Source organism: Euprymna scolopes, chromosome 44, assembly GCF_053919585.1.
Source record: "Euprymna scolopes isolate OS-2025 chromosome 44, ASM5391958v1, whole genome shotgun sequence".
NCBI classification, from domain to species: domain Eukaryota; kingdom Metazoa; phylum Mollusca; class Cephalopoda; order Sepiida; family Sepiolidae; genus Euprymna; species Euprymna scolopes.
This window is the reverse complement of record NC_136525.1, coordinates 18,049,641-18,075,951: the sequence shown is the minus strand read 5'-3', so window position 1 is coordinate 18,075,951 and position 26,311 is coordinate 18,049,641. Positions and strand designations below refer to the sequence as shown.

General features: G+C 31.0%; 1 protein-coding gene across 6 annotated transcripts in view; it reads right to left on the bottom strand.

Moving 5' to 3' along the window:
* Positions 1 to 26,311, bottom strand: part of LOC145268715 (uncharacterized) — a 144,221-nt gene that overhangs the window by 94,514 nt on the left and 23,396 nt on the right. For 2 of the 6 annotated variants that reach the window (XM_080124259.1, XM_080124261.1), the window contains exon 1: positions 8,767 to 8,997. The exons of the other annotated variants lie outside the window; for them this stretch is intronic. In XM_080124259.1, the coding sequence (XP_079980385.1) occupies positions 8,767 to 8,892 (126 nt within the window). In that variant the 5' untranslated portion in view covers positions 8,893 to 8,997. Of the gene's footprint in view, positions 1 to 8,766; positions 8,998 to 26,311 lie in introns of those variants that run through there. 6 annotated transcript variants of the gene reach the window in all.

Sequence of the window (26,311 nt, the reverse complement as noted above, 5' to 3'; positions counted from 1 at the left end):
GGTTTGTTTCCCCGTTCTTTTCCTCCTTTGCGGTATGGGTTCGAGCCTGCCTTCCTACCACCACTTTTTTTTTTTTTTTACTCAGCATACACCTCCAAACACCCAGGCAACGCCGGGCTGAAATGCTAGTATATGTATAAAAGTGAAAATATGTGTGTGTGTGTGTGTGTGTGTGTGTGTGTGTGTGTGTATGTGTGTACATTTACCTTCCAAATAACTCGGTCAATTTGCAGTCTACAGAATTAAGATTTGACAGAAGGGGTATAGAGATTTGGGAAAATCTTTTTAATCGGTTTTAGGCCAGAATTTTGGCTGACAAGAGGTCAAAGTTCAACGATTTGATCTTTGAAAACTCTACCAAACTCCTCTGCCAATTTTGGGTCCAAACACTTGAAATTTTAAACGTAGGTTACTTGAACATCGATAACACTTTTTAATTTGATTTGAGCCCCAAAAAATAAATGGTAATGGGTCAAAATTGAGGTTAAAATTTAAAAAATTTACCTCTGCGGTCTCTATCAAATTACTCAACCAATTTCTGGTCTAAACATTTGAAATTTAACATAAAGGGTATTCAGAGATAGGGCAAGCTTTTTAATCGGTTTGGGTCAAAATTTTGAGCTGTGAAGGGGTCAAAGTTCAAAAGATTTTACCTTTGCAGTGTCTAGCAAACTACTCAGCCAATTTTGGGTCTAAACATTTGAAATTTTACACGAAGGGTATCCAGACATGCAGTAAGCATTTTAATTAGGTTTGGGACGAAAATTTTGCTGCCAAAAGGTCAAAGTTGAAACAGTTGACCTTTGCAGATTCTACCAAATTTCCCTGCCAATTTTGGGTTTAACACTTGAAATTTTAGATGTAGGTAACTTAGACAGGGACTTTGTATTTTGATTTGAGACCAAAATGATAAATGTTAAGAGGTCAAAATAGGGGTCAAAGTTTAAAAAAATTTACCTCTGCGGTCTCTATGAAATTGCTCAGACAAATTTTTGTCTAAACATTTGAAATCTTACATAAAGTTTAATCACACGCAGGGCAAATCATAAACAGTACATAGGGCCCGAGAAAAGCCAGGCTGAACTGCTAATACATCTATAAATGTGAAATTGTCTCTGTGTGTGTGTGTGTGTGTGTATACGTACATTCCCCTACCAAACTACTCTGTCAATTTTCAATCTACAGACTCGAGATTTTACATAAGGGGTATTGAGATTTGAGAAAATCTTTTTAATCTGTTTTCGGACAGAAATTTGGCTGTCAATGATTTGACCTTTAAAAATTTGGCTGTCAATGATTTGACCTTTAAAAACTCTAACAAACCCCTTCGTCAATTTTGGGTTTAAGCACTTGAAATTTTAAATGTAGATTTCTTGGACATAGATCAAACTTTTTAATTTGATTTGAGCCCAATGTTAAGTGGTCTAAATTTGGGTCAAATTTAACAAAGTTTGACCTATATGGTCTCTACCAAATTACTCAGCCAATTCATGGTCTAAACATTTGAAATTTTACATAAAGTGTATTCAGAAATAGGACAAGCTTTGTAACCGATTTTTGACCGAAACTTTGGCTGCTAAGGGGTCAAAGTTTAAAAGATTTGACCGTTGCGGTCTCTAGCAAACTATTCAGACAATTTTGGGTCTAAACATTTGAAATTTTACATAAAGGGTATTCACACATACAGCAAGCTTTTTAGTCAAGTTTGGGGCGAAAATTTGGCTGCCAAGAAGTCAAAGTTGAAAGAGTTGACCATTGCAGACTCTACCAAACTCCTCCGCCAATTTTGGGTCTACATACTTGAAATTTTAGATGTAGGTTACCTGGACATGAGTCAAACTTTTAAATATATATATATATATATATATATATATATATATATATATATATATATATAAAGTTATGAAAAATACATAGGGCCCGAGGAAAGCCGGACTGAACTGCCAGATATCTCGTGTCGCGGGGTTCGAATCGTTCGACTGGTAGTAATCGTGACACCCTGCACTGAAGAATCCCGAAAGATGAAACACTAGTGTCTGTAGGTATTTAATTATTATAGTAAAAAAAATAATTATGACAGCCCCTTTAAGAAATTCGTTTCTTATCGTTGAGCACTTTCAGTTGAACTAAAAAAAGTCGGTCAATTTAGCTCTTATGCGTAGATCATCGTATAACGATTTGATCACTGTCTGTCTGACGTAATGAACATTTAAATTAAAATGTTTAAAATTCAACGCTATTTCACACGGTTAATGGTAGCCGAATGGATACGGCCTCCGCTAATCGAGCCAGAGATGTCTCGTGTTGCGGGGTTCGAATCGTTCGACTGGTAATCGTGACACCCTGCACTGAAGAATCCCAAAAGGATGAAACACTAGTGTCTGTAGGTATTTAATTATTATAGTAAAAAAAATAATTATATATATATATATATATATATATATATATATATATACTATATATATATATAATATATATATATACTATATATATATATACATATATATATACTCTATATATATATTGTATATATACATATTTATATACTATATATATATATATTATATATATACTATATATATATATATTATATATATACTATATATATATTATATATATTATATATATATATATTATATATATACTATATATATATTATATATATTATATATATATTATATATATATATTATATATATTGTATATATACACTATATATATTACATATATATTATATATATATACACTATATATATATATATATATACATATATATATACTATATTATATATACTATATATATATTATATACTATATATATATTACATATATATTATATATATATATTATATATATATTATATGTATACTATATATATATATTTTATGTATATATATATATTATATATATATCATATATATACTATATATATTATATATTATATATATATTATATATATACAATATATATATACTATATATATATTATATATATATTATATATATATTATATATACTATATATATTATATATACTATATATATTATATATATATTATATATACTATATATATATATTATATACTATATATATTATATATATACTATATATATTATATATATATTATATATTATATATATATTATTTTTTTTATTCTTCTTCGTTATTGTAACGACATCCGACCCGAAAAATTGAGTGTTCATAAAAACAAAACGCTCGATCTGACTTTTTGATCACCTATCGGTCTACAGAATCTCGACCATATTTCATACTCATCATTAGCTATTTACATGAGACATACACATTTTAATCATGATTTTCTCTAGTTCAGATGGGTACAGTAAATACACTTTTAATTCAAAATGACCCGTAATGTACTAATGCGCAACATAAGGAACAGAAAAGAAACATTTGTAATGCGTACACAGCTTTATTTTCTCATATAACCTTAATACGCTTTGAAGGGATTTTACCCTAATTTCATGGTTAAGTTTGAAATAGCTATTTTATTACACAACTTTGCAGCTGTTTAAAAAGCTTTCTCGTTTGTCCACTAGTTCGTCACGCGTGTGGCTATAGCGACGTGCACGCAATCCTATCGACTTCCTTGTTAAAACGGAGATGCGTCACCCTCAGGTTTTGTGGGAAAACCGGTGATTAAAACCAAAATCAAATCTTTAAAACAATTGAATAAAACAAAATTAATCCCGGATATTCCTAAGAATTGCGTAATTGTAACAGAACTAACCTCCCCCCCCCCGCCCGCCCGCGCTCTATAATCAAGCGCAACGCGTATTTATTTGTAAATCATTCAACCACGGTAGTGGTTGAATATATGCTTAAGTCCGAAATTGAATGAATCGAGACACATTCAAACCCCCACCACTAATTCCGTTCGCAACCAAATTTCAAACGGATTATATAGTTGGATAGAACACCTCATTAGCTACATTTTGAAAAAAATTTCGAAAATTGGTTCAGTAGAAAAAAAGTTACAACAAAATAGGTGGGTTCACAAACAGGAGAGTAAGTACATAAGTGACTAACGCTTTTTTTTTTGTTATTTTGCATAACTTTTTTTTGTATATAAATATTTTTTACTGCAATTTTGTCCAATATGACATGTTAGCGTAACTGTTAGAGTACCGGGAGTTGGTGGAAAGATTTTAGGTTCAATCCCGTGTATCGGTTTTTTTTTATAATTAAAAAACCAAACTTTTTTTTAATAACTAATTTATTTTAACTCTCCTTATGATTTTATAGCAAAAAATGGTGAATTTATCGATTAAAAATATTAGTGAATTCTATGATATACATATTCTTTGAATGAACTCAAATTTTTCGTTATCACGTTTGATGAAAAATGTAGTCCCATTTTGGCAATGCGTCTGACCAATGATGCTTTTGAACCCGCGACCAGCACTGCGATGTCATCAGCATCAGCCTGGGCATAAATATTCCTATTTTTAAACTCCCTTAAAAGAGGATTCAACATAGTTAATTAATAATTTTATTATATCATAATTAGGATCATTTAATTCATTAGTTAGTTAGTAGATGGAATTAATAATTTTATAATTTACATAAAAATTAATAATTTTATTATATCGTAATTAGAATCATTTAATTCATTTTTATGTAAATTATAAAATTATTAATTCCATCTACTAACTAACTAATGAATTAATTTTATTCAAACAATTTTCACTACATAAATATATGCAAATAATAGGGGGGAAATAAGTTCAATCCAGCGACTGACACCCTTTCTAACTCAACAATAAACAACAACATATGCAAATAATAAATAAAATATTTATCAATATTCAAATTTTATTTTTAGCTGCAATATTTTAAGTCTAAAAAGTTCTTATTTTTTACTTTACTAGAATATCTTGTTCTTTACTTTTCCAGGTTTAATAAAATCTTAAGAATATTACTTTTCATGCGCGCATTTTTCCATATAATATATAATCCATAACGTCACACGAGTGAACGAATACAGAAACTTACCGACGAAAGAGGAAATGGAGAATGCGAATCGATTTCTTTAATATTTTTTCTTTCTTTTTATTCTGATTGATTTCTATACCGATTTATACGTTTTTGTTTTCTGTTTTTCTTTTTTAAACTTTTAGTATTTATCCAATTTACGACCTAATTTCCGACAACTTCACATCGACATTTTCCGGGGGGTTACGTAACGGCGAACGCAAATCTATTTTTTTTTTTTTTTTTTACAAAGGCATCACCACATTATCAAGGCCAAGAGGCCACTCAAGGATAAGGGTTAAAGAGTGTACAGTAGAAATTGGAAAATATAGTAATCATTAGTAATGGAAATTCAGTAAACTTGTTAACTTATATGGAACGGCTGATCAAGAACTTGTTTACGTTAGACTTGAAGACAACCATATTGTAGTCAGCCGGAAAGCAGGAAAACGGTAGACAATTCCACAGGCGTGCAGTTCTAAGAAAGAAGCTTTGTTCATGTAATCTACGTTTAGGTTTAGGCACAGATCAAGAGTGGGGGGAATTATTGATAGTGTTTTCAGCTAGACGAGTGTTTCTTGTGAAAGTTTGGCGAGGGGGGACCATAGACTTAAGCTCAGTCGAACACCTTCCATGAAAATAACGATACATCAGAGACAAGCTCACAACATCTCTTCTGTGAGATAGAGGTTGTAGGAAAGAGAAAAGGACATTTCCTACGAGGCTACGAAGTCTATTTTGAACTCCATCAAGGCAGGACAAGTTCTTTCTAGCTGCTCCTACCCAGATGTGGCAACAGTATTCCATCCTTGGACGTACCTGGCTCTTATATAAATAGAGAATTGCATCAGTAGTGAGATATCTACTGGATCGATAGAAGGATCCCGCCATTTTTCCAGTGGCCTTGGCAACAGATTTGATGTACGTGTTCCATTTAAGATCAGGAGTAATTGTCAAGCCCAGAAGCTTGTCAAAACTTGAGGCCTCCTGAAGACGAGAGCCATTCATTTCAATTGATGCCAGATGTGGATCAGAATGTTGATGATGTAAAGAGAGAAGCTTGGTTTTAGATGCATTAAAAGTAACCAGCCACTCCTTTCCCCATTGTACTACGTGCTCAAGATCAGAGGAGAGAGAATTGGAGAGAACTTGGTCGTTTACTGTCTTAGATGTGCTACCATAAATGGTAGTGTCATCAGCATAAATGTCTACGAATGATGTAAGGATGTGATTTGGAAGATCATTAATGTAGATCAGGAAAAGAGTTGGGCCCAGGATGGACCCCTGAGGGACACCGGCATTAATACTGTGAGCTTCTGATTTTTACCCCTCAACTACTACTCTTATGAACCTATCAGAAAGAAATGATTTAATAATTGAGAAGACATTTCCAGCTATAACATAGCTAGAGATCTTGTGAAGTAAACCTTTATGCCATAACCTATCAAAGGCCTTAGATATATCAAGAGCAATTGCCCTAGAAAGGTTCCCTCTGTCGATAAATCTTTTCTTATTTTTGCTTGTCTGATTTCTATGCCGATTTATACAGTTTTTGTTTCCTTTTTTTCTTCTTCTTTTCGGCGCTTATCCAGTTTATCACCCAATCTCCGGAAACCTCACATTGGCAGGTTACGTCAGCAGCCAAAAGATTCTAAAGCAATGACTGTCAGACGATTAATTCAAACTACCCTCTTCTCTGTGTTTCAATTCATTAAATCAAGAAAATCTCTGTTAAGAAAGGCTTTCTAAACAAAGCCATTCTTAATGGAAATGAAATATTTTTTTTGATTTGATGAATTGAAACTTGTCTTCTGACAGCTAATTGGATAATCACTTCGGCATCTTCCTTCCAGCTGCTTATGTCATCTGCTGAACGATGCCGATGCAAAGTTGTCAAAGATTGGGGTGTAAACTGGATAAGTTTGCTGGATAACTTTCCAGTTTGAGACGTTTTTTTTTTTGTCTCATTTCTTTATGTGAACACCGATTGTTCTCTTTCATTTCTAATTTTGTGGCTAAACTAATAGCGACAATATCGCAACGCCATCTTGAAAACAATCTGAAGGAACAAAGGAGATAACTCCAATATTAATTCAAACTTGCACGATTTAGAAATCCATTGTTAGCATAAGGAGGGGGCATTAGAAAAATGATTTTCCTCATAAAAATAAAACTACTTGATCGATTTACGTGATTTTTGGCGTACGATATTTTCTTTCCGTCATGGGTATGTACATCCTAAAATTTTTTCTTTAATTTCGTTTTTTTCTTGGGAGAGAGAGTTTGCGATAAACATCAAATTTAATGCAAATCTGAACTATTTCAATTTTCAAATGAAAACTCGTGCTCCTATTATGCCCTTTAAAAACCTATTATTCTCCTTTTAATTATTCCAAACGAACTAAAATTTTGGAAATATTTACTATCTAGCAGGTCGCCTGGCGTTGCCCGGTCGTGAAATACACCTTTAATTCATGTATTCGGCATTTTAACAAATAGCTAACCAAAAAAAAAAAAAAAAAGATGGCGTGCGAAAAGCAAATAAATATAGCAAATAAATACTGCAAAAGGCAAGATAAGTTATTTTTCTACCTACCTGTTTTGTTGTGTTTTAACTTATTTAAAGTGTTTTTTTTTTTTAACTTTGAAACTAAAGTAATGTCAAATCTATTGAGTTTGAACAAAAAAAAATGACAGGTTTGTTATAGCCATTTGGGCCCACTATAATCGCTTAAAAGCAAAAATTAAACAAAATACTGGTAGAAAATTACATTTTTGCATGATTGGTAACATTTATTGAATGGGTTTCTATCCATATTTTGTTTACTTTTCGATTTTTGAGCGATTATCGAGAGCTCAGATGGCTATAACAAACCACCGTTTTCGTTCTTACTCAACAGACTTGACATTACTTTTGCTCCGATACAAATAAACGCTCCAAAATAAGTTAAAACACGCCCAAAATATTTAAGTGGTAAAAGAATAAATTACCTTGCCTTTGGTAACTCTTTTTTTCTTTTTTTTTTTTTTTTTTTGTTATTGCAAAATATGCCTCAAATATTTGTTAACTGATGTCGAATATCTATCGCTAAGAGTTCGCAAAAATCGGACGTATCTAAATTTTCACATAAGGGCTTCCACTTTCCCTTCGTAACTAAATATAGCCCACATTTCCCACCCTTACGCCTAGCAGATGTGATTAATGATGTGTTAATTAGTTTCTGAATGAATTCCGTACGTACGAATATATAAACATACTAGACTTTTTAGCCTGTTAAAAACGGGGAAAAGTTAGAGCCCGTTTATTTAGAATGAGTGCTTTATGTCAACTTGACGGTTGAATATAGTTAAATTTAAGCTGACATTTGTATTAAATTCTAATCCCTATTAATCTCTATAATCCATGACTTAACATCGAAAAGATACCATTATACTTAGTTCGCTGCACGTTATTATAACAAAGATCCATGCAAAATTCTAGCTAGACCGGTAGTAGTTTCTAAGAAAACTTCTAGTGTCTAGTGTGGTATTGTGCTAATTAATCCCTATTAATCTCTATTAATCCCTATTAATCTCCAACTGTACATTGAGTGGATACCATAATACTTAGTGCGTTGTATCTTTATCATAACAAAGATCCATACAAAATTTCAACCAGATCACCCAGTAGTTTCCGAGAAAAGGTGGAACCGACAGGTCTGACAGACTAACAGAAATATAATATAGAAAGATACGCATATCTAACTTTATATAAATAAAGATTTAAATTCACTTACATCTTGCCCTGCCGACATCATAGACGCAGCTTTTTCGGTCTCATCCAGGCTCAGTTGTTGTTTTTTAAATTGTTCCATAAGCCATAACTGTTGTTGGTTTGTCAAGTTTAGAGTATTGGCCGCCATTTTGAAAAAGTTTTGTGGAGAAGGCAATGAAGCTCTTTGGTTTGCTTCACAAAAAATAAACGCGAATCAACTTTATATTTCTTTTTTAGTTTCTTTTCTTTTCTTTTGCAATTCGATAAAGCAAAGAATGACATAATATGCGTCAAAAGAAAAACCCAATTTATTTATAGCTTTTTTTTCTTTGCACTGCCCCACAAAAGCAGTCAAGCGGCCAGTTTTCTTAACTTAAAGTCAGAATTGTTAGAGGAAAAAAAAAAAAAATACTCAACAAAACAAACCAGCCATAAAAATTAAATAAATAAACAACAAATAAAGGTGATTATTCAGATCGGCAGTCGGCACTTATGGCAACAATTAAAAGAAAATACGGAAAAATCTGTACGCCGCATCAGTCGCACCACTCGCACCAGTCGCAGAACGAAGATGGAATATTCCAAAAATCACGTAATTTGATCAAATAATTTTTTATTATTATTCAAACAAATCAAACTTTACAACTAAGCGAGTTGTAGTGTTTTCATCAGCCATGATTAAATCCGATGTAATAAAAAAGAGGGCACAACTCAAATCGAAGTGTACAGGTGAAAAATAAGCCTCATGTTCAATGAAGCTTAGTAGCAAAATTGCTAAAAATCGTAAATCTTGATTTTCTTAGTTTTTAATTAAACTACTTGATCGATTTACGTAATTTTTGGAATATGACATCTTTGTTCTGTAACGAGTACGTACATCATAGAGACTTTTCTGTATTTTTTTTTTACTTTTAATTACCGCCCTAAGTGTCAATCTGAATTAGCACTAGGTACCTCCAACGCGAAACACAGATTACGACGTAACTGTAATTTAATTTAATATTATCATCATAATGCTAAATCAAGTCGTTCGTCACGTAATCAAAAGAATCTATACGGCCGGAATTTATTAATTTTAGGAACAATTTGATTTTGTCACCGGTCGCCCACGCAGTTCTGTAACCGCATAGAGATGCAGCTGTAATATGTCATTTTTACACACAAATCCATGGGGCTATATTTTTATCCATTCGCGCATGTAGACAGTGAATGGATTGGAACATTCGAGAAAGCCTATATATAAGCATCAGAGCGTCTAAAAACAACGTTCCTATGTAATGATCATTTTGAAAGCGTAAATACATCTGCGTTTAAAAAAAAAATCTAGCAAAAATCAACTAATGGTAAGGTTTTTATGAAATTTTCGATACGTATTAAATTTTAAATTAACTTCTATTTTAAAAGCAGTTTTCGTTAAATATGTGTTCCGTCTGCCTGCTTCCCACCGGACTAAAACTTGGATGTGTTCAAGTCCAATGTTAACAAATTCCTAATGAACCGCCCCCTTAAGTAAACACTTCATCAAATCTCCACACTAACGTAATGTACTTGCAATAACCCTTATCCCTGAGTGGCTTCCGGGCTTTGATAAGTGGTGATCACTGTGTAAAAAAAAAAAAAGAAAATGTGAGAGGGAATGTGTTTAACATCCCCCTCCATTTCATGTTATGAAAATTACAAATAAATAAGGGAAATATTTTTTCATGCGTTCTAACAGCCCCCCCCCCCTTTATATTTCATGTTACGAAAACTAAACAAAATAAATTTAGGTCCATAATAATTGCAACATTTTATAAAGCTGAAGAGTTTAAATAATGACCTCGACTTATGACAAACTTATGGTTAATATATATATATATATATATATATATATATATATATATATATATATATATATATATATATATATACAGGCAAAATGAATGCCGATGCTCAAAATGTATAAAAATTATATGATCCTTCCTTTTACTTAAAAATTCACCAAAAATCAGGAAATTAACCAATTTTAATAAAATTTTCAGTATTTATCAAATTATGATCGCGGAATATAATGAACTAATTATTTTTATTTAAACCTGAGTGGAAATGTATTATTTTGTTTAAACAAAAAATACCTTTAGTAAAGTTATGGTTTTCAGAAATAACTAAAAAAACGCAAGAATTTATATTTACTTTTTTTATATAAATAAAGCATCGTAATTTGTAACAATAAAAATAAATATATAATTTTTACAGGAACATTACGAAAAAAAAGCCCCGAAAGTCCGTATTAATGAATTCGATATAACTCGAAGAAAAATGAATTTCTTGAACTACCGATATTACCATTGAATTAAGCATTGTTTATTTCATATTTTCACACCCCCAAAAAATTATAGTAGAAAAAATATTTCTACTTTTGTTTTTAAATTACAGATTTCGCATAATTTTTAAATGCAAGATTTTAATAATTTCCTTGCTCGCAAGAATGTGAAACTTTCAGCGTAACATAATTTTTATATAATATTGAACAATAATTTTAAAAAAATTAATTTAAAAACAGAAACATAAAAAGTAATTAAATTAAAAAATGGTAAAAATTGATACAAACGTTCAGAATAGGAATGTATGGATGCACGTCTGGGGTGGGGGGAAGAAATCTGAGACCCCTGCCTTCTTTTACTATCATGACTTCATTTTGAAACAGCGTTTCGATTGGCTGAAATTTTGGGCCGCCTTATAATCGTGTTTACAAAACTCGCGTTTGTTGCGTTTTTGGCGAACGGTAAATTACTTGCTTTTTGAGGGATAATTAAGTTATTTTTGCACAGACAAGGTGTTTTTTTTATTTAATTCAATATCTTAGGACTTTACTAACTATCTCTGAAATAGACCCAGAAAACTAATATTTATTTTTTAAAGGATTTTTTTTATAATGAATTTATTTAACTTCAAAATTTAGCTGAATTGGGTAGCTCGCCGTGAAAACTTTTTTCATAACTTTTTTTTTTTCAAGTGTCCAAATATTTTTTTTCCTTTAGGAAATTAACTTTAGTCTCTAATCTTTCAAATACAATCAAAACGTATTTGGAAACCTACAAAAAAATGTGATAAATCGGCTTTTCAAAACAAGGTCCCCCCTATTTTTGCCCGCTCATTTTTGCCTATATATATATATATATATATATATATATATATATATATATATATATATATATATATATATATATATATTGTAAATAGGTACAACAGAACACCGACCACTCTAATAATTTTTTTTTTTTTTTTAGTCTGTGTGGCAATACCTTTAACTTGTGGATTAGCCATTCATCATCAGACATTGCGCTTAAGTTTCTTTTTGTAGATGCTCTGATTTTGCTGGTATATCGCTTCTCTCCATGTAATCTGAGCTGGTTGTCAGTGCTATAAATAACTGTATTTTCAAAGCAAAGCAATTTGACTACTCTTATAACGAGAATAATTATTCATAGGATATTTCAGGATACATCTTGTGCAAAGGAAGGTTAAGTTGGGGGTCTTAACAGTTTCGAGATGCAGGATATTTTTCAACTTAGATTCGTTCAGACAGCTTCTTGGTCAGAGGAGGAAGAGCTTTTCCACTTTACACAAGCATACAATATTATAAACCCACTCAATATATGTTACCATAACATAGGCTGACAGATATCCAATGGGTTTCTAAGAGTATTTTGTATAGTTTTTTTAGTTTTAACTCATGTTCCCAAACTTACGTGTTCAACACAGAGTCGGCCGCCATTTACATTTTTCAAATATATCGGTAAACACTGTATGTTTTTTTTGAGCGGAATAAACACGTTACATTAAATAAAAACACTAAAAAATTATCCAGTTAGGTAGGAAAGTAACTTATCTTGCCTTTGATAACATTTATTTGTTATATATTTGTTTTTTGACAACTTTTTCGAATCTATGTGCATAATAAAACAAACCCTTTAAGTTTAACAGGAAGTTGTTTCGTATTAACTGGATAATGCCATAGAAAGGATCTTTATTTCAGTGTCAACTGTCAGCAAACAAAAGAAACGTGTGAAACGCAAGGTGTGCCTCTTTGTGCGCTTCACAGTCCTGGCGTTATTGAACTGTTTGTTATATAAGTACACGTCATTAACGCATTGATATACTGATAACGAGCATAGACAATTATTTACACCTCGTGAGACTCGATTGATATACAGGGTGTTCCAAAAATCTTGGGCACGTTTAAACATTTCATCAAAATGTACCCAAGACATTTAGAACACCCTGTATTATACATACATGTAAACCAACGACATTAACAAGCACAAATCTAATATCTAAAAGGCTATATGTATGTCTGTCTGTCTTTATATTTTCAAACTCCATCTCCTCCGAAACTAAAAGTCACAGAGCGGCGCTAGGGGCCTCAAATGATTAAATATTTTTCGGATTGCTCTTTTATCGATCTTTAGCCAGTTAAAATAGTTTTTAAGGGTTCAAAAATAAAAAAAAATAGTTATACATTTAATTTTTAATCAGTTCATATGCGTGTCACGTTAGTACAGTGGTAACGTCACCAGCTTTGAATGCTACAGTTTTGCTTTCGGTTTCGATTCTAGCTGATGGCATTCAAATACTTTTTTTTTTTACTTTTGAAATCACGACTCTATAATGATATATATGAAATCTGAACAAATTAAAATATTATATTCAAGCGGATTTTATGCCCGGGTAAAGCCGGGCATAAAATTCGCCCCCCCCTCCTGCTAGTAAAATATGAAAAGATTAAAAAAAAAAAAAAAATAACAGGTTCAGTTTACAGGGAACGGCCAGACAAAATATGGAAGGACTTGTGATAAAAACCATCCAGATATAGGTTAGTTTGGAAGTCAATTTCTAAAAGCAATTCAACACATGCCAGCATGTGAAACGGACGTTAAACCGAATGTGATAACGAAAGAACGGATGAGAGTTCTTGTGTTATTAGATGTAGAACAGTTGAGGTAGTAGGGTCGGTCGATAGGGGGAAAAACAAGGAAAAAAAGGGAAATAAGTGATGAGAGTGGACTTAGGAAAAAAGAGATAAATAAAGATCTGGTCAGAGATAGGTTAGTCCTAAAAGCTGCCCAACATATTCCAACATGTAAAATGGACGTTGAGCCGATGATGATGATGATGATGATGATGATGATGATGATGATGGTGGTGGTGGTGGTGGTGGTGGTGATTTACATACTAAAAAAAAAATCACTTTTAGCTAAAAATATGAGAACCCACACTGGGAAATAGCCACTTTCTTGTGAAGAGCGTGGATATTCTTTTTCTCAAAAATAATCCTTAGTGACGCATGAGAACTCCCACTGGGGAAAAGCGACATTCTTGTTAAATGCATAGATATTCTTGTTCCGAAAAATTAGCTTTAGCGAGGCATATGAGAACTCGCACTTGGGAGAGTATGTGAATGTCTACTAGACATTATCCTCGAGTGTCTTCAGTCTCTCTGTGCAGGGGTTTGTGGAGAGAACTTGAATGCCTACTAGACACTATCCTCGAATGTCTAAGGTCTTTCTGTACAAGGGTTTGCCAGAACAACCTGGCATGAGGATATTTTTCCCTAAAAGTAAACTCTGACTGGAACATTCAAATATCTATGTATCTCATATAGAGTCCAAGTGTTTGCCCCAGGTAGTGATCCTCTTGATTTCTAAGAATTTACGACCATGCAATCCCTACAGCCACCTACCTTGAAAATGCTGCTGTGAAACCTGGCATAGTTATATGGAATAAGTCAGAGAGAGTTGCAACCTTGGTTGAAGTGAGTGTCCCTAATGATGGAGGTCTGAACAGAGCTGAAAGGGAGAAACAGACCAAATATCAAGGTCTCATGTATGATATGAAAAGAAACTGGAATTTTAGGGAGATATCAATCATACCAGTTATCATAGTTGCCACAGGGCTTATGAAGAAGAACTTGAAGTCCTACTTAACTAATATTCCTAGTGAACCAAGTGCAAAAGAGATTCAGACAATTGCACTTAAGGGAACAACGAGGATACTAAAAAGAGCTCTCGGCTGGTTTCAATAAAAAGCAGGGCAATGTTGGCTGCTGGTTTGGCTGCCCCATACTCAGTGATACAATCTTCAAAGGAAGCATGTGTTGGGCGGTTTTTAGAAATTGACTTCCAAACTATTTTTTAAATATTGATTTTAGCTCACTAAAAAAAAAACAAAAAACAAAAAAAAAAACATAATTTCAAAATCGAGTTGAAGTGTAAGTCATTTCCCAAACCGGTTTTGACAAACTTAAAATTATGTCCCACCACTTTATTTTTTATTTATTATTATTTTTTTAATTGTTATTAGTTGTTTGCCAAGCTTTCTGATTATCACAATTTATTTCAGAAAAATATATGATTTTCTAAATTTTTTTTTGTGTTTGTGGGAAAACTCATTGTGCCATTCAGACTTAAAATGATCTAATGGAACCGGTTTCAAAATTTATTTCATTCGTACATCGAATGTGCAAAGGTGTAAAACGTTGGATCAAATAGATTTGAGGCACCCACATTTTTCTCTAACACCGTTCACCATCATTATCATCATCATCATTTACATGCTGGCATGTCTTGGATGGCTTTTAGAATTTGATTTCCAAACTATTTCTTCCATATTGATTTTGGCTTAACAAGTAAATAAGTAAATTTCAAAATCGACTTGAAATTTCAAGTCATTCTCAAAACTGGTTTTGCCGAGCTGAAAATTATGTCGCACCATCTAATTTTTCTTTCTTTTTTTTTTCTTTCCTTTTTTCTTTCTTTTTTTTGTTCTTTTTTCTTTCTTTTTCCCTTTTTCTTTCCTTTTTTATTTTTTGTTTCTTTCTTTTTTGTCTTTTTTCTTTCTTTTTTTGTTTCTTTTTTGTTCTTTTTTCTTTTTTGTTCTTTTTTACTTTCTGTTTCCTTTTCTTTTTTGTTTCTTCCTTTTTTCTTTTCCTTTCTTTTTTTCTTTCTTTTTTTCTAATGAATTGCTATTGGTTAAATGCCAAACTTTAAGATTATCACGAAAATATTCTGAAAAATGTATTATTTTTAAAAGTTTTTTTCTTTTTTTGGTGAAGGGGTAAGAGGGAAGTCATTGCGTCATTTAAACTTAAAACGGTCCCCTAACCTTTACAAGTTAGTAGTTTCAAAATCTATTCATTTGTACACCGAGTGTGTAAAGGTGTAAAACTTTGGATCAAATTGAGCTGAGGCACTCCCAAATGAGCAACAACCAAAAGGTACAATTTGCCTTTACACCAATTTTTTTGTTTTAAACTTTTACTTTTAATTCAATCATAAACAATAAATACTTGGCCTTCGGGACAAGATCAAAGTGTAGTATCTGTTCTTCAGATGCTGCACTTCAATTTCTTGTTCTCTGTCAGTGGAGGAGAAATCCTTCACGACTGAGACAATTTTTATTTTTGTTCCTTTTCTCCACGTTAAAAAACGACCCTGGTGTCTAACTCTGTCCCGTGGGGAGGCATTGTAAATAGGAATAATAAATAAGGTTTTTCTTTCTGGATTTTTTAGATGTGGATTGATAATTTGTATTGTTTGGATTACTGTTCTCATCTGTAGCATCATTTACACACGATGGCTCTGTTCGCATGAGGCAAGGGTTGCGCAATCTCCAACCACACCTCTCTTGAATCAGCACTGTTTTAGTCCACTGGCAAGGAGAATCCAAGACGACTGGAAACAATGCTGAGATAAGCAGAGAGCACATACAGCACCTAGAAGTCTCAAATGGTCACCCATTTAGTACTGACCAGTTTCAATGTTGCTTAACTTCGGTGATCCAGCGGGAACCGGTGTGTCAACGTGATTATTCCGTATTCACAAAATATTTTGGCCTATATAATCTTCGATCTTCTTCAGATATAAAGTTAATCTGTATTTACCATTTTTATAGGCTTATTTTTCAAATGCTAAATATTTTGTGTTGTATAGCAATACAGTTATGTAACGTAGGTAACGCAACATATAGTAAAAAAGAATACAGGTATTCATTAATCCAATCATCTTTGTGTGTCCCATTTCAGGTCAGTCCCAGAAGCTTGTCAAGGCATGGTTCTTCCCAAAGACTGGACCCATTCATTTCAATTGATGGGTGTCAGAGCGATTATGATGAAAAGAGAGAAGCTCGGTTTTAGCTGTATTAAAATTAACCAGACACCCTTTTCCCCATTGCATCACATGCTAAAAGATCAGAAGGAAGAGAATCAGAAACATCTTGGTCATTGCTGGCCTTTGAAATGTTGCTATAGAATATACAGAGGATTGCATGGTTGAATCATAAACAATAGATGTGATTTATGTTTCTGTAGTTTTTAGATGTGGATTGATGAGTTTATTATTTGAATTATTCGGACTACTGTTCTCATCTTTTGTGTTATTTACACAACATTTTGGCCAATATAATCTTCGATCTTCTTCAGCATGTATTTACTATTTTTATAGGTTTATTTTCCGAATGCTTGTGGGAACATGATGAGAATTAGCAGTGAACCAGATGTTAACGCATGAGAGACAAAATGAAAAATCGTCTTTTGCACATGGCTCCACGCATCGCTTCTGCTTGGGAAGAAAAAAATAAGATAACCACAAAATAATTATCGACCAATGGCAGAGCTCCACGCATAAAATAAACACCTATCAAATATCACAGTCACTGGGAGCCAGTTTGCCACTATAAAACGAGGGGTTTAGGGAACCAGGAGTGAGGAGGAGAAAGACGATGAAGGCACCGGGCTGCTAGCGCTGATGAAAGAAGTCACTCGCTTTCCAGTTACAAGCCAGGACATGCATCACCGACAGCAGGATGACCGGCCTACCCTAACCCTCTCCATCGTCCAAAAGATAAGTTACATTTTACGAACATTCATTCCTTGTCAATTCATACATACCTACAAACATTTTACGAACATTCATTCCTTGTCAATTCATACATACCTACAAACATTTTACGAACATTCATTCCTTGTCAATTCATACATACCTACAAACATTTTACGAACATTCATTCCTTGTCAATTCATACATACCTACAAACAGTTTACGAATATTCATTCCTTGTCAATTCATACATACCTACAAACATTTTATGAACATTCATTCCTTGTCAATTCATACATACCTACAAACAGTTTACGAATATTCATTCCTTGTCAATTCATACGTACCTACAAACAGTTTACGAATATTCATTCCTTGTCAATTCATACATACCTACAAACAGTTTACGAACATTCATTCCTTGTCAATTCATACATACCTACAAACATTTTACGAACATTCATTCCTTGTCAATTCATACATACCTACAAACATTTTACGAATATTCATTCCTTGTCAATTCATACATACCTACAAACATTTTACGAACATTCATTCCTTGTCAATTCATACATACCTACAAACATTTTACGAACATTCATTCCTTGTCAATTCATACATACCTACAAACATTTTACGAATATTCATTCCTTGTCAATTCATACATACCTACAAACATTTTACGAACATTCATTCCTTGTCAATTCATACATACCTACAAACATTTTACGAACATTCATTCCTTGTCAATTCATACATACCTACAAACATTTTACGAACATTCATCTCCTTTGTTAAATCACATTCCATCCTACGAATACTTTGCCTCTCCTAATACAAATTGTTGATAGTAAATAAAGTGGGTTCTCAACCTTCAATATTCGTCTGTCTTTAATTATATGGAGTCAGAATCTACACACTGCTAATGTTATTCATTTCATAGATTCTTTGTTGTGGCCTGTATGGCATCCTTTCCCACCCCTAATCCTTTTACATAAATAACTCGAGGCCATATGTTAAATATTTTGTATTGTATAGCAATGCCGTTATGTAACGTAAGTAACACAACAGATAGTTAAAAAAACAAAAAAAACAAGTGATCATTAATCCGATCGTCTTTTGGGACTTGTGTATTAATTTACAACGGTTCAAAATTAAATGTCGCCCTAGAAAGTATTTACCAGACGTAGTGAGAGTTTGGCGCGGAATTGTGTTTCTTTTCTTTTTTTTCTTTTTTCTTTTGGCCAGTGTATAACAGTCTATTACAGTAATTTTTCGAATTGTAATTAGAGAAATTCCAAACATGGGCAACAACTATTATATTGGTTTTATTTGGATTCTTCAGACAACTGTTCTTATTATATTATAACCGATATTGTCTGATGCCAATGTCTATAAGGTTCAAACATTGAAAAAACTCTATCAATTTCACGTTTCTAAATTTTTTAGATCAGGGTTGATTATTCGTATTATTTGGATTATGTGGACTACTGTTCTCATTTTTTGTGTTATTCACACAACATTTTCACTAATGTAATGTCCGACCATCTGCAGGTATAAAGCTAGCCTATATTCACCATTTTTATAGACTAGCGGGGGGGGGGTACCCAGCATTGCCCGGGTGTTTCGAGGTGTGTGTGCTCGGGCGGGGGTGGGGGGTGTTAATCAAAACATAAGAATAAGCGAAGTAAATATTTAAAAAAAAAAAAAAACTAACGTAAGGCAAACGAACGATGTTAAATGTAAAAATGGGGGGGGGGGAAACGCGAAACAGAAAAACGAAAGTTAAAAAATCTGAAAAATAAAAACCCCAAAAGACACGTGAAAAATGGCTTAAATAATCCTGCTTCAATATTAAAATTTTAAAAATCGAGAAAAAAAAAAGACATCTCGTACCACGATTTGAACCCTTATTTTTTATTACCTTTTTATCTGTTCAGTTACATATGTTTCGGTTCAGCAGCCTCGTCAGACCTTACAGAAATGGCTATTATTATTTGGAAGAACGATTTTAAAAGAAATACGAGAGAAAAAAAAAAAGGAAAAAAGAAGGGAAGAGAAAATAAGGCGGGGTGGAGATCAACAATAATTAAGTTTGGAAATTTAAAATACATTAGATTGTAGTGTGTGTGGGGGTGGGGGTTAGTAAATTCAGCTAGGCGTGAGTGAAGATATAGTGATATAGGGAGGGGGAGAGGGGGAGATAAAACGGAGGAGTAAGGGGAGGAGGGAGGAGGAATTTCAATTTTGGGTTTTAAGATTTGGCTGTTTTTATTAAGATTGTTTAGCTATACACTGGAGTATATGAATTGATGGGAGAGAGAAAGAGAAAGAGAGAGAGAGAGAGAGAGAGAGAGAGAGAGAGAGAGAGAGAGATAAAGGGTTCATTCTCAAACGCTCCCAGTGGCCATGGTAAGTCCTAACAATTAATTGTTTTAGGCAGTTAAAAGTGAATACATATGCCAATACACACGCATACACACACACATACATACACAGATAAATTTATACATACATACATATATATATATATATATATATATATATATATATATATATATATATATATATATATAAATACACATGTATATATAAAATATATCAACATACATACACACAACTACATACGCACACACAAATATATACACAATGTACGTGGAAACATACATGCCTATAAATGCACACACATGCACGCACCCATATATACGCATACACACATGTATGCATATATATACATATATATATATACATACATATATATATATATATATATGTATATACCCATATATACATCCAATACACATACACATACTTACATATATGTATAGACACATATCTCCAGTAAGATATTGATGTATATAAATATACATACACACACATGTACACATACATTCATACACTTATATATTAACATGCATATCCATAAATATATACATACATATACAGACACACACATATACATAGATATGTGTCTGTTTATATATATATATATATATATATATATATATATATACATATATATATATACATATATATACATATATATATATACATATATACATATATATATATACATATATATATACATATATATATATACATATATATATATACATATATATATACATATATATATATACATATATATATACATATATATATACATATATATATATACATATATATATATATACATATATATATATACATATATATATATATATATATATATATATATATACTCGGGGTTTTTATTCAAAAGTAATGGACTAATGAATTCAACGAGGTTGTTAGATAGTGCTCAATAAAAAGAGCTGATAATACTTGTTTATTGTTATATAAACATGCTGCTACAAATAGCCACTTGTTTCAATCAAACAACAGATATCATCAGGCAGCGACTTGACTATTCAAAAGTTCAATGAATAATGGATTTTTATTTTAGGTAGGAACTCTTTAAAAGTTGGAGTTAAAAAACTTAAAACACAGAACTTTAATTATAAGATGTAAAGAGGGAGGGGCAATTTAAATAAAGTTAAACGATTATAATGGAGAGAGAGTGATTAAGAAGAGAAAAAATAAATAAATAGAGAAAGAAAATAGAGAGAAATATATATATATATATATATATAATATGGAGAAGAAAAGAAAAAAGATATAAAGAGAATAAGGACTAGAAGGGAAAAGAAAGAATGATGAGATATAGTTAAAGAGAGAAAGAGAAAAAGTAAGAATTAATAGGAAGGGAATCTTAAAAAGTTGACAGTATATAGAAAAAGAAAAAGAAAAAGATCTGCGTGTCAACCAATTTATGAACAATTATACAATTCAGTAATGAGACACGTTATTACAAATACAAACAGAAAATACAATCTAAGCGTTAGAAATGAACATGTCAAAAAAGACAGCGAATGTATCCAACCAACATATTTATCATCTCACATACGTCCATGAGTAATATCAACGCAGTTCAAACATACGTCTACAATTAATTAAGCCCTTTATACTAAATGATATAAGTTTAAAGTTTTCGCGTTTTTATTAAATAAATATATAAATAAAAGAAAAAAATAATAATGATAAAACAATATTAAAATTATTATTAATAATAATAATAATAATAATAATAATAATAATAATAATAATAATAATAATAATAATAATAATAAAAAAAACAGAATAAAATTAATATTTATTATCTTTTTAATATAACATATTTAGCCATAAGAGGGGATTAAATAAATTAAATAGGACTAATAATTATAAATAATAATCTACTAATATTTATGCATATAAAAAGAATACAATACATATATATACATATATATACATATACATATATATACATATATATATATATATATATATATATATATATATACATGCATATAAGTAAAGGTGTAACTCTATACTATTAAGTTGAAAGTTTAAGCTAGTTAAGTATAAATATAAAGTCATATTAAATCACAAATTAACAAATTAATACATTCAAGACAGTATTACTAAAAACATAGATACAAGTACACTTACATATAAATATATAAATATATTCAGGCAAAAGAAGTAATTAAATCAACAAAATACTCAAAAGTAGCGACACACAGGTATATAGTAACAAAATTAAAAATAATAAAATACATAGGTATATACCCACAGAGAACCAACAGACATACAAATATACATATATATATATATAATTTTATGTATACACATACATACAAAAAAATACACAAATATATGCACACAGTCATATACTAATATACAACAACGCACACACACATATATACGTACGCACACATAAATATGTATAATTCACATAAACCATATATATAGAAATACATACGAATACAAATTATTTGGCAAGAGTACAGATAGATGCATACACACATAAATGCATATAAATGGATTGAATAAACATTATTAGGGGAGTACACAACAAAGGAGGGTATACAAAATAATATAGAAATATATAAATCTAAGTACACATGGTCATAAAATAAACACATAGACACATACATGTACACATAGACACACAGGTATATAAGATAGGGGAAGTAAAGAATGAAATCAGGCGAGGAGAAAGTATATTAATAGTATTTTAATAAATTATAGAAATCAGTGACAATTTTTAATTTATTTAAATTTTATATCTAAACTAAATTACTTAAAAGATGGTTTTTATAATGTTTGCAATTAATTGAATTTTCGTGCTTCTTATTTAATAATTTATCTCTTTCTCTAAAAGTAAGTATAAATAATTTCTCATAAAGACATAGGTAGCAAGGTGAGTTTAAAGATGAACAGGTTTTAGCTTTCTTTAAAATTTTCCAATTTACTATTGGGGAGTAACCTTGCTCTACTAGTTCATTGTAATATTTAGACAAGGAAGTTCTATTTTTGTATTCATTATTTTCAAAAGAGCACTTGCGACCGGTAAATATTTCTTTAAAATTGTTATTTGTCATAGTATATATATATATATATATATATATATATATATATATATATATATATATATATATATATAGTCTTTGAAGTTTTTAACCTTTAAAACTATACAAAGAAATATTTTTTATCATTCGTTAGAAAACCATCTAGTCAGTAAGTCATTTAATCACCTGCAATCACGGCATCAACTCGCTCTCGAATTTACTATAGTACCAATAATTTATTTTTCAAGGGATCATCAGTTGTTTACCATGAAACACTGTTTCGGAGATTTAAAAACAAAACAGTACATTACATCATGGCTCCCCAGCAGTGTTGATCAAACACCACCACCCTTAATCTTAGGAAGAAGACATGTTACAAACATTTGATCCAATTTCCTATTCTTAATTGCAGTTACTAACCTTTTCATGCTATAAAAATGAATTTCTTACCTGTGTGATATATATATATATACATGTATATATATATATATGAATTTCTTACCTGTGATATATATATATACATATATATACTTGTTTATTGTTATATAAACATGCTCACATCCCGCTGCTACAAATAGCCACTTGTTTCAATCAAACAACAGATATCATCAGGCAGCAACTTGACTATTCAAAAGTTCAATGAATAACCTTTATTATTATTCATTGAATTTTTGAATAGTCAAGTTGCTGCCTGATGATATCTGTTGTTTGATTGAAACAAGTGGCTATTTGTAGCAGCGGGATGTGAGCATGTTTATATAACAATAAACAAGTATTATCAGCTCTTTTTATTGAGCACTATCTAACAACCTCGTGGAATTCATTAGTCCATTACTTTTGAATAAAAAAACTCGAGTGTATATATATATATATATATATATATATATATATATATATATATATATATATATATATATATTAGTGATGGGACGATTTTAATATCTTTTCCCAATTCCGATACAATTACGATTCCGTCCTAAATTCCTGTTTCCGATACAATTACTGATTCTGATTCTTTATAAATCTCTAAATATTTAACTATAAAATTGTTGTTTTGTCCCGATCACACATCTTAAATGTGAATATATTTTCTCAAACGTAAAAACACATTTGTGACCGGGGTGGTGATCCATAGATTTAAGTCTTACTGGAAGTTCAAATCAATAAATATTTATTATTTTATTATTACTACAAGCAGTGGAAGATGTTTTATAAAAACAAAATCAAATAAAAAAGATACTTAAACGAATCGTTTTTGGCATTGGAAAATAGGCTCAAATTTTCACAATTCCGATACCCCGAAAGGCTCCGATTTTTCCAATTCCCGATTAATTGTCCCAACACTTCTCTCCAGTGCTTTTCTTTTAATGATTTGGAATTCATTCCATTTGCACTTTTTTTCCAAGGAACTCTGCCTTTTGGATTATTTTGGACCATTTGGAATTTACCCATTGGGTTGAAATTTTAAATTCGACCGTTTTGGATTTTACCATTTTTGGATTTTTACCCTTCACCGGACTATATATATTCATGTAAAATCTTTTTATCATTTTTCTTTTGCCTCCTGTTCCCCTTACCTCACTCTTTTTTTTTTTTTTTAACCAAGTAAAATCTGTGACTTACTTGTAGTTTCATTAAATACTTTTATATGCAAAATCCGATCCTGCATTTTGCTAATTCCTGCCCTCTGATGAGAAGGAGAGTATTTCTTCGAAACTCCGCGAATTAAGGACTATCCACTTATCTTGTGTTTCCTTTTTAGAATTAAATATGTTTTTAACTCTTTTTCAAGATGTCTTTTAACATGTTTTATTAATCATTTGTTCATATTAATGTTTCCCGATTAATCGTCCCAACACTAATATATATATATATATATATATATATATATATATATATATATATATAATAAAATATAAAATAAACAAAAATACATGTAAGGATATACAGAATATTGGGCTTTTCTTTGTTATTGTAATGAAATCCAAAAGTCGAAATACTGAATTTAAATAAAAATTAAAAATAATGGTATCTACTTAATCGTCCTGTTGAAATTTATAACATATCCAAAAATTAAGAAAAACGATCAGGTAAAAAATTAATTATTAATGAAAAGAAATTTCCACATTATGAGTCACTTCCGAATGTCCTAGAGTGGCCCTTTTAAAGCCAAATTTCGCGAATTTTTTTGTTTTTGTAAGCCGTTTTGCTTTGAAAAATTGTATTTGGCGTTTGCTAAAATTTGGTTATATATATAAAAAAAAAACAAAAAAAAACCTAATCTCCCACTCTAAAATCTGAAATAATTGTTTTTTTTTGTTTTTTTTTTCTCCAACACATAATCGCCTAAAAAAGAAGAATTTTATTTTGGAGGAAGGAAGTAGGTAAGGGTACTCGCTTTAAAAAATAAGATGGCATAAATATCATAAAAACAATGCCACTACTCTTCAGATATATGAATTTTTTTCAATTTCATATTTTAAAGTTAATGAGTCCTTATTCTTCTGAAAAGGCAGAAAATTTTTTTTCATAATTACGTGATTGTTTCTACGCTACGAAACAGATGATGTAAGAAATGAACATTGTAACATGCTGAAAGAAATAAACGGTAAAATGAACAACATCTTGGAATTTGGAATATATATATATATATATATATATATATATATATATATATATAGTAAGTTATAAAATATATAGTACATTCAATAATAAAAAACACTGTATGAAAACGACTCTAGCAAACAAATACTGGGAACTCAAGGAAAGCGGACGTTCGCCGGTAGTCAAATGGAAAATAGTAAGACAAGCAAACACATGTAGAGACCTAGACGACCCATGTAGATTATGCCTTCATGAAAAATTTGCTATCCTATACTTTAAAGGACCCCAACATCTATTAAACTGTAGGAGAGAAATAGCGAACAACTGTGTTCGCAGGATAAAATTTACTCTAGGATAGAGATACAAAATAATTTTGAAACTAACAATAGCAATATAAAATAAACAAAAAAATAAATAAATAAACATGCATATACATAAACTATCACACACACACACACACATTATATATATATATATAATTTCGAGAAAAACACAAAAAGGACTATTCGGAGATTGGAGAAGATAAAAAGAATAATTCCGTGCTATTCAATAATATTTGTCTGGTATATACCAGACAAATATTATTGAATAGCACGGAATTATTCTGTTTTACAATTTTCCTTTTTATCTGGTATATACCAGACAAATATTATTGAATAGCACGGAATTATTCTGT